Source organism: Oryzias melastigma, linkage group LG5, assembly GCF_002922805.2.
Source record: "Oryzias melastigma strain HK-1 linkage group LG5, ASM292280v2, whole genome shotgun sequence".
NCBI classification, from domain to species: Eukaryota; Metazoa; Chordata; class Actinopteri; order Beloniformes; family Adrianichthyidae; genus Oryzias; species Oryzias melastigma.
In genome coordinates, this window is record NC_050516.1 from 28670597 (window position 1) to 28681726 (window position 11130).

Here is an 11130-nt window from a genome sequence, read left to right on the forward strand (position 1 = left end):
CCAAAAGCCACGCCCCCACAGAGTAGATTTTGGAAACAGAGGCTTCAGATTAACAGAAAAAATGGCTTTTAAGACATTTAGGTTGTGGGATTTTGGTTATAAAATGTAATAATCATAATAAAAAAAACTACTGGGAATGTTTCTTTTAAATAAAAAAATGTTATAGGGGGACTTTAAAGATTTTGTGTTTAAACGTCACCGCAGGTGTTAAAGGGTTAAAGATGAAAATAATGTTTTCAACATGTTCTTATATCATTTTTTATAACGATGGAGGACATTTATAAAGTACAATTATACTTACATACAGTGGAAGAAAGTGTAAAATAATAAATGATGGGAATTGGTTGCGGGGTGGCTTTGCGCCAACAGTCCCTCCCACAATTTAGAGGTGAATTTCTAATAAACTACTGCCACTCTGCAGAAAACAACAGTTTAAAAAATTGGGTAAAAATGATAATTAAAAGCACTAGGAACACTTTTGAAAAAGATCAAAGTTGACATGAGTGAGAATTTAAGTTCTGCTATGTTTTATCAGTGAGATGAAATATCTCTCAGCTGAAGCAGATTCCCTTCTCAGCACAAAGTACCTGCAGAGAGCTGACACACCCCCACACCTGAGTCCCTTCATAGATGTCTCTGCTTTCCCGTAGATCCTTCAGTGCATCACAGGCAGAAGGCGAGGATGACAGACATGTGCTACCCAACGGAGATCTCCAGCCTGATGGACTTTGGCACTGCAGACTGCACGCTAGGCAAAGGTACGTCACCGCTGAGAGTCCCGGTCGCCTTGGCGACGGCATGAAGTGAGCATAGTGATTTGTCCTGGAAGTCAAAAGGATCTTTGAACTAATAGTTGTTAATAACAGATGACAATAGTTGAGTATGAAGCCTTTGCATTCACTGCATCACTTCATAGAAAAATGTCATATTTATGGTGAACCTCGTAAACTGTTTTAGATTTTTTTATATAAATTGTCAAAAGTTTGTGAGAACGTTTTCCTTGTTATCAGTTTGGGAAATGGCTCAGAAGGAGTCTCTGTACTTCCTGACCTGCATGTGTTCGTATCACAAAAGATATTGAACGTCACGCCTATTGATTACATCTGCTTTGTTGCTTTTCCTTTAAGCCTCATGTCCGTTTCTTTCCCTCAAAGGGAATTAACAATAGCTATTTTCATTCTTTCTTTCTTCATGCTGATATCAATCCATGCAGACTAAAAGCTCTATTGTTATTCCCGTCCCTTTAGTATGCAACAGACAGACAAGCGGTAAAGCTCCTTTCTCTTTCCTCGAAAACCGCTGTGACCTCCGAAGATCACTCTTCTTCTGCGGCTGCCAGTCAGAAGCGCAGACGCCTCATCTTATTGGCTTTCTTTTTCACCTCTGCCTCTTTCTGGAGGCCAATTAATATTTGGGTGCCACTCCATCCTGACTCTATCAAGCCTCTGCAGCAATGTTAATGCAGACTGACAGGTCAACTTTGCACAGGAAAGAAAGAAAATGTCTATGACGCTCTAATATGAGCAGAGCTAATGAATGACACAGCCCCAGAATAAGGAGAGAGAACATTTCCAACACAAGAGGTGTCGAGATAAAAGAAATAATGTGAAGGCGATTTCACTGTTGCTTAAAGGCAGGCTTCCATGTGAGTAATGCGTTTGGCAAAAAAAAACTAGAATAGCTTCTTTGTTTAAGAAGAAGCTTTTCCAAATGGATTAGAGAGACAAAATAAAGACAGCTAGGGGTGTATTCAGACTGGAAAAGTCTGTTGACATGAATAGAGATGGACAAAACAAGACTGTTACCTCGGGTTCCAACGAAATGAAGTCGATTCAGTCGCCATTTTTTAGCGGTACGGATATCGCTCAATTTTTCCATCTTGGGAGCAGACGACGTTCGGAGCGATGATTGGTTCCGAGAATCTATCAATCAAACGCTTTGAATGTTTGAGGTGGGGCCAGCAGGCACCACATGCTCTTATTGAGGCATCTGATTGGCTAGTTTATAACTTGAATAATTTGCGATAAAATAAAGATATCGAGATTAAAAAAATTGGTTTAGCAAAAACATGTTAAAAAGAGGCACCAGGGCAAGAATGACTGAGTTGAACCTGTTTATTTTTCTGAAGAAGTCTATGGGATTTTGGCTTTCTGGGACCAGCAGGTACTTCCTGTTTGGAACTCGAGGGGGGAGGGGATGATCAGTCCAGTTCTCTCTGTAGAGTCTATGTCAGGGATCTGCAACCAGCAGCTCCAGATCCACATGTGGCTCTTTTATCTCTTCATGGTGGCTTCTTATACAACCACAACCTACACAACTATGTAGATTTTTACATCCCTGTTGTCCTGAAGGCGTCTCGTTTGTTCAATCCTACCTCCAGAATGCACAGATTTTATATGCAAAGCGAAACTCAAAAAAAAGTTTGATCTTTTAGGAGTTAAAATCTTATTATCTTGTGCTGCACAACATTGGTTACTAGCTGCCCAGAGCTGCACTGACATGATCCTGTTTGGCACAGAGTCTCTTTTATTTTGAAAAGAAGTAAAAAAAAAACATCAAATTTTGAGAGGTGACAGGTTCTTAAAGGCTAAAGTAAGACTATGCGGCTCCTTCTAGGTTTTGATCAGTTGAAAACTGGTCTATGGTCTGGACTGATCCACTTAATTTGGTCCGAATCAAGCCTGAATCTTGCATTTGGTCTGTATTCAGACTGTCATCAATCGAGTATTTCTATGTGGAACTAATGCTTGTAGACAAAACCACATGACTAAAGATCTCTTCAGGCAATGAGAAGGAATTACGAGGGCGGGGCAAAGCAGCGAAGGAATGAATAATGGAAGACCTATGCTTTGCAATACATGTGGAGATAGATAACTTATCAAACCTGTTATTTCAGTAATCAATTTTGAACGTCTATCAACGTCAGGGCAACACTTTTTACTGCTACGAAGGTACTCAATGAAGGTACTCGGATAAATGTTCATCACAGATAGATGTCTGAAAAACAATGTGAGAACCAATGTGTATCACTTTAAAAGTTGTTTTATGAGCCTGCATCGATCTGATCACATTTTAATGAGTTGCTGTGCCTCATTGTTGCTCCACTACTCTGTTTATATCCCATGATGCCCTGCTATGGTGGTCCAGTTGTTCCACTATGAGCACAGAGTCTATTCAGAGTGAGGAAATTCCGAGCGAACCAGGGCTCAGTCTGATTGGAAACAAAGAAAGACCGCCTAAAAAGATGATTCCTGGTCTTGGCTTGCATACTTAACCCTATTAGAAATTCTTATGAAATAATTTAATGTTGAAGTTTGATTTAACACATGTAGTACTAATGGATTGGACTCTAAGATTATCTCTAGACATTTCCAAATCTTGAATGTAAATACTAACGTAGAACCGTATTTTCTGTCACCTCGGATCAGTTTCTCACATCGAGCTTGGCAGTGGCCCTTTATGTCTCACTGCTTTGACTGGCAGATTGATTTCCTCTAGTGACAAGTATTTGGTAAGGGATTACATTTGATCTTTAGGCAGGGCTAAAACATTTCACATCAGAGTGTGACAGGCGTGACAGATGGCGCCGCTTCTGCAAACCGCTGTCACTTTCTTTTTTGATTTTTATTGCATAAAAAGTCATTTCTCTCGCACACAAAAAGTCAGCAGCTTAGAATGCTAGCTGTGGCACTTATAAGTGCTAATAAATCCCAAACTCTATTAAAAGTTTACACCAAAGCGAGCCCTGCAGGGTTAGTTATCTTCAAACCACCTGCCTGTAAATGAGATAAACATGGAGAGCAGAAATATTAACAGGAAAGTTCTCCTCAAACTCAACTGCTCTTTTTCAGAGCAATCAGAGGGACGGTCCAAGATAACACGGGGTTTAATAAAGTATTCTAAACACTGTCAGTTTGTTGATCTAATGCAGTTCGAAATCCTGAACTTCCTGCCTCTGCTCCGGCTGACGTTTGCGTGTCTCCACAGCACGTTCAGGGTTTGCATTCCAGTCTTCTCTGGCCAGAGCGCACATTTACATCCAGGAAGTGATTGATGTAAACACACACAGGGGGCTGTTTGTCTCGATTGGTGCTGCCACAAACAATCATTTAAGTAGTCGACTAATCACTGATTAATTTTTCCGCTTAGTCGACTAATCAGGTCATGAATAAAGTGGATGTAAAACACACATCTTAACCATCATTGGCTTAAAACTAACTAAAAACTAGATATATATTCACTCTAGCATTATCGCAGATAATCGTGAATGCTATGAGCTGAATTTGGCCGTTGAACATGATAGTGATGATAGCTGAAGATGCTGAAGTTGATAGCTGAAAACGTTGAAGCTGATAGCCAGCTAAAATATATATAATAATAATAATATATATTAGTCTAATTCCTAAACAGCCTAAAAATCTAAAAAAGAAAAGCCTAAACAGCCAAAAGAGCTAGCATGTAGCTGAAATTTTAGCTAAACTCCAAAATAGCAAAAAATACTGAAAAATCCTAAATTAGCTAAAACAGCTAGCATGTAGCTGAAATATTAGCAAGCTCCAAAATAGACTAAAAAACCTCAATAAATGACAAAATAGTCAAAAAGTCCATTATGCCATTTTAACTTTGAACTTTACTACACTCTGACTCCATATAATATAAAGTAACGACTAACTGACTATAAAATTAGTCATTGACTATTTTAATAGTCGATTAGTCGACTAATGTCCCCACAGAATGCAGTTTGATTCTGAACACGCCGTCTTCTGTTCACTCGTGGCCATCAGGTGGAGTGAGAGCTCCACACCTGGCGTGTTACCTGACGCCTCAGTTGCACTTTGTATCCCTGCAGTGGGAGAAGCAGGAGAGGGCGTGGGCGCGACTCGTCCATTTGGGTGTGTCGTCAAGCAGGTATACAGAGAGTGGGAGAAGAAGAGAGGGAAGCAAAGGAGAAAGGAAAGCGGCGAGGAAGGCGGCTCTCGGGGGACGACTCCGGTAACCTGGCGGGGTGGGGCCACACTTCTGGGAGCGGCCGGCTGTGACGGTGTTGAGTGTGGAGTTTGACTGGGGAGCCTGGACAGGCTTTTTTTTTGTCTGTTTCCTTTGGCCTGCTATGAGAGATCACACCATCGTTGACAGTGGAGTCCAGCGGAGTCTGTGATGGGAAGGACATGAGGTCCGAGAGGCAGGAGCAGAAAGGCGGTGAGTTTGAGTGTGGAGGTGACCTGTAGCCCTGGAGTTAGAGAGGCAGGAGCAGAAGCTCTTCTACTCATTTTCAATCAGGAAGAGACCTTTTACTTGTGAGCAAAAATAAAGTTTTCATTTATTTATACCAAGAAATTAATTATTTGACAGCATTTTCCAAATACCAGCTCTATTAAGTCAATATCTAGATTATGGTATTTAACCCTTTAACACTGGAGCTCCAATGATTTTGCTCTTTGATTCACTCTAAGTTTTCAACCGCCGCTTTTCTCCTTCAGAATCTGCTGGAATGAGGTTGATCGTGTTAACGGTTGAAAAATTACACTATGTTAACGATTTTGTGTTTTAGCGTCACCGGTGTTGCCTCAGGTGTTAAAAGTTCAATTTTTTTTATTCTTTTTTAATTTCAATTGTTCTCAATTTTCTTTTAAGAAACTCAATTGAATATCTTCTTTCGAAAAGCCAAGATACGCCAAATATTTAAGTATTTTTTCCAGCACCAAAACCACAACAAAAGAGAAAAACTTGAAGAGGAATTCTTTCTTTTAAGGAGATTATCAGACAAGTAGCCACAAGGCACAAAACATATTGAATTAGTACAGAAAAATGTTCCAGATTATGCAAAAATTAGGTTTCAACATCTATTTATTTTTTTTGCTCTGAGGCTTTGAGGGTGGGGCTACTAAAAAAAGATCCTTCACAAATTCTAAAAATTAACTTGAATTTGTTATTTAACTGCTAAATGTCCCTCTGCAGGCGGAAGGTTTTGGCAGCTTTGGACATCGATGTTTAAGGATTGTGTTTTGACAAAGTTGATATAAATTGATCCTAATTTCCAACAACCCAACGTCTTCTTATTCTGGTAACTCTGGTTTTTGAAGCTGTAAGACCCTTTTACCCTCAAGACTGAAATATTTTTCCAAATAAATTCATGCTGAGTAGCTGGAGTTTACCAGTGTCAAAGTGGAGGGGTGGAATCAAATTTCTGATAGACTGACCAAAGAAAAAAAATAACAAAAAGATAGTTTTTTTGAAGTAAGTGGTTCCGTCATGTTTCTAGTGTCTGTAACCTCAGGCTCCGGGGCCACATGTGGCTCTTTTACCTCTCCATAGTGGCTTTCTGACAATCTGAATATCTTTTGTGCTCCATTATTACTCTACTATTTTACACAGATTTGAAATACTATTAAAACTTTTTCCATTTTTTTCTCTGATTGCATTTTTATGTGCTTAAAATACATATTTTATGCTGTACAGCAACATTTATTGACTCTACACAAAAGAGAGTTACAAAGAAATTATATGTATATATTTTATTAATACTATTTCTATTCAATCATGAAACAAAAACATGTTAACAGCAGTAGTAAGTAGGAAAAGGCATGATACCTAAGTAAACCTAAGAAACAAGAGAAAATGCCGTTGGGTGGGATGATCCTGTGTGGGAAAGAAAGTCTTATTTTGAAAGGAATTTAAATGACCCTCTGTCAAAACAATTTGCTTTTTCTTTGTAAATTACTTTTTTTTGTTCATGAAAAAAGAAAGATAATTTAAATAAAAAATAACAACTTTTCAAGAGTGTAATAGAACTTTGTGGCCCCTAATTGGTTTGGATCAGTGAGAATCAGGCCCAAAGGCCCTCCTAGTATATAAGGTTGCAGACCCCTGTCTTAGTGTTTTAAACAAATATTTTTGGACAAATTTAAAAAAAGGTTAAATTAAAAAAAGTGATTTATTTATGATTCTTAGTTTTATTGTTAGGTTGTTTTTTTTAATGATCCTTTTTCCTTTCTATTTCCTTTAAAAATGATCCTTCATGTTTTTGCCAAATATATATTTTTTATTTGCTTTATTTTGGCCTATCATTTCTACTTCACTACAAAATAAAAAAGAAACATTGCAATTTTTATTTATTTATTTTTAGATTCTTTGATATTAGGGTTTTGTTAATGATTCTTTTTTTCCCCCTTTTTTATTTTGTCCATGTTTTCCTTTCTTTTTCTTTCCTTTCTTTTTCCCTTAAAATATTCTTTGTCATTTTACTCCATGTTTTACTCAATATTCTTGAACAAACATTTTTTATTTGTTTTATTTTGGCCTATCATTTCTACTTCAGTACAAAAATGAAAAAAAAGAAAATTGCAATTTGTATTTATTTAATTATTTTTAGATTATTTGGTGTAAGGTTTTTTTTTTTTCATTTTTTCCTTCCTTTTTCCCTTAAAATAGATTTTTTGTGTAGTTTAACTCCATGTTTTACTTGAGAGCCGAATGCAGGCCTGTCCTCCATATGCTGACGACTGCCGGACACATTCATATGGATGATCTTTTAATCTACTATAAGCTTTTTCCATAAATAAAGTGCTATTGGTCAAATAGAGTTCAGTATTAGAGGCTTTAGTGGCTCAACAGCAGATCTGAGGTGTAATGGAGGAAAACCTGCAACGATGTTTGAGCCGATGCAAATCCGCCTTCACTCACTGACAAACGTGGAGCTGAGGTGACTGTATCATGACGGGGAAGCGCGGCAGGTTTGATGCTCTCTGAACCCTGAGGTCATCCAGAATGACATCTTCCACTGATTGGACGTCAGCAGAAAAGATGATGAAGTCACTGATAATGTGGCACTTACAGCTTTTATTGTGAAACTTTCCAGCGAGGCTTCTAAAAGCCGGATTGTCTTCTAAAGTGCTGCTTGTTCAGTCCAATCTCTCTAAATGGGTTACTATCCTTTATGGGTTCTGAGTTCTTCTCTCAGGAGCTTTGCAAAAAGCAAACATGAGAGTTATTAGCTCCTGTAGCTCAGAAACAAGCTGCGTTTGACTTTTTCCTGAATGTACACACACTGGTGTCACCTGGATTGCTTTGGGGGGGCGTGGCCTGTTGTATTTCCTGATGGATTTGCCAGGTATTTTTTTGTGTGTGTGTTTATATTGGCGGTTATTATGTAAACTCTTGGTCCTATAGGGGAAAATGTTTTCCTTTTTTATAGAATAAGGAGCAAAACAAACAGAAAAGAAGGAAATGTATGTTTTTGCCACTTTGTTTCTTGACTATTTCATGGTTTTAAAGTCAGATTGCAGAAAGTAGATTTGAATTGGCTTTGGTTAAGGATTTAGAGGCATATCCTGTTAAAATATACAAAAACAGAATAAAATACATGATTTTCTTTCAGGTACCTAAATATTTTTGCTGAATCTGTTGTAAATCAAGGACAAGTCGGTGTCACAAAAGCACCAACTTACCTCCACATTTGCAGATTTTATTTTACGATGCACAAATTTGGTTTTGCACCTTCAAAATTTGTAGATGTCATTTTACAACATCACAATAGTTATGAAAAGGCACAGAGTCAAGGAAGTCTTGGAACAACCTTGTCTTTTGATTACGACAGATCGACTCCATTGAGTGAATTAATAGTCAGGTCAAGACGTATTTATTCAGAGGAGCCTTTAGTTAATCTAATTTTATCATGTTTTACTTTGCTTTTACTGTCTTTACGTCTGTGAGTGTGTATGTCATTTTATGTGCTATTGTGAAGCACTCAGAAAGGTGCTTTAGAAATAAACATTTACATACTTAATGACCAAATAATTACTTATACTGACGAGTCAAAGGCTAAGGTTACTGCACCGTAATGTCAGTGTTATTGCTTTACTAACATCAATCAAAGCCACGGCTTTACCTTCTAAAATTGTCTTTAGCGAGCAGATTAATGTCTTATGTTCATACCTAATTTAGTTCATGTAAGCAAAGGTGATGTACAGCAGGAGTGAATGCAGTTCTTCACAGCTGCCTGGTCATGTTCTCTTGATTCTTCTCTTACCAGCAACCCTTGGCAGTGAGCCTAATCCACACATAATAAACATGAGGATTAATTACAACTATCTGCACTTGGCATTCTTGCGTTGACCTTACTTGTAATGTAATATCACAAGTATTTAATTAATGGAAGTTCTTTTGACATTAACATGCAGAAACGTTCATGCACTTTGCTTCTGTTTTGTGTACGTATAGTTACGACTAAAAAAAATAGCGTTTGGGACTTCAAAGAGACGCAAATGCATAATTAGCCAAAAAAATGTAGCTCTTCAAAGCATCAGAGAAACGTCTCCACAAACCAAGAACCTGTTTGCAGGTTTGAGTCGAGCAGATTGAACGATCAAACAGAATCTCTCAGAGTGATTGACAAGGAAAAGCATGCTGGGGAACAGGAACTGCTCACCAGCTTAAGCATTTATGTTATACTTTTGTTTCTTCCTCGACACAGGTGGCTGCTGGGTAAATTAGCACAAGGGATTTCAGCGCTAACAGAGGCAAAAAATAATGAATTTAGGAATATTCAGGAGGCTTTGATGCACTCATATCCAGCTAAACTCCTCGTTAAACACTAGGAATCATTTAATTATTCTCCAGCACAAGTAATTAGAATTTTAGATGTGAGGACCAGCTGCTCTACAACGTGCAAGAGTGGAAAAGTGTGTGATGGAGAGGGATCTGAGAGACAAACCGGCACACATGTTTACTACTTTCATATTGGCACCACAAAAGTCACTTTTTTAGTGGGACCGTTAGTTTTTATCTGTCTTATTTTTCTGTAAACTATAATAATCATATTTACTAATTTGGAGGACAACACTATTTCTTAGTTTGAATTAAGAAAATAGATTTGAAAATTATCTTTTTGCTGTTTACAGACTACATGCATCCATAAAAACCATAGATGGCGTGATACTCAAACTTGATACTCAAACCGCTCACATCATGCAAATGAGCCGCCTTCAAAGCATATTTTGATTAAATTAAACCCAAGCAAAAATGTTTGTGTAAATGTAATGAGGCACTAAACTCCAGATGCAACACGGTAATAGATATTTACTCTAAATTGGTTCATTACAGCCTCCATTGTTTTCATGACCGTGCCGAAAAAATCAAGATTGAAATATGAGCATTTTAATGAAAATGCTTATTTTTTTTGGCCCCAGGGTCCAAAAAACTTGTTTATATAAGCTTTCTTTCACTCATAAATCCACTAAATCGTGCTCAGTGTGGATAAAATCGTGTATTTTCAACTAAACAAATGCATCTGTTGTAAATACTAAAATGAGCTTCTCTCCACACATAGTCCTTGAAGTGATTTTATTAAATATTTTAAGAAATGTTTACTTTTGACATTCTAATATTGTTGTTGTTTCCTCCCATGTTTTATCCTTTGGCACAAATTAATAATAAAGATGCTAAAAATAAACCTGCTGATGGCTTCAAAACAAGCTCTAATCAGAACACCCACCTACGAAATCCGGCCCCCCAGTTTGAGGCACATCAGTACTGTCAATGTGTTCTTTCAGGAGCTTCTCTACCATATGAGCAAGTAAATGTTGAGTTAGAAGCAGGAAAAACAAGAAAAATTCCTCATTGTATAAATCTGGAATAATCCGAGATACATTTTGAATAAAATGCCTTTTATTTACGTTTGTTGGATGCTGTCTATATGCTTAAAAACATAGATGTTTAATCAAGTTGTTGATAAATATAAAAGTAAACTCATTTCAAAGTTAATAATTGATAAGTTAAATCTGTTTATTTTTAGTGATTACATTGTATTAACCTTTTTTAATGATTGTATACCTTGTTTTTATTATTATTTATATTATATTATTATTTTTACTATTATTATTATTGAAAAGCATTTATAAAATTCACTGTATAATGTTTTTATGACATTCCCATGAAGAGATTATATCTTAATGGTTAATAAAAATATTTTTAATTTTTTTTCCCCTTTACTCATGCAGGACAGTCCCTGCTGATTTTTTTAATTCAGTTAAATTAGATTAAAATTAAAACAGCCCATTTTCTGAGTGATTCTCATCACTAAGGCTGTGTGGCTGGATGTGTATAGTATTTAAAGTTCATAGGCTAGTGTTT

At 37.0% G+C, this 11130-nt stretch overlaps 1 protein-coding gene across 10 annotated transcripts in view; it reads left to right on the top strand.

Moving 5' to 3' along the window:
- Nucleotides 1–11130, top strand: part of kaznb (kazrin, periplakin interacting protein b) — a 144968-nt gene that overhangs the window by 109009 nt on the left and 24829 nt on the right. For 9 of the 10 annotated variants that reach the window (XR_004947922.1, XM_036212022.1, XM_036212024.1 and 6 more), the window contains one exon: nucleotides 651–758. Coding sequence is in view for 9 of the 10 variants with exons in the window: in XM_036212022.1 (XP_036067915.1) it covers nucleotides 651–758 (108 nt within the window). In the remaining variant the exon portion in view is untranslated. Of the gene's footprint in view, nucleotides 1–650; nucleotides 759–4923; nucleotides 5200–11130 lie in introns of those variants that run through there. The other variant, XM_036212028.1, reaches the window with a different exon arrangement.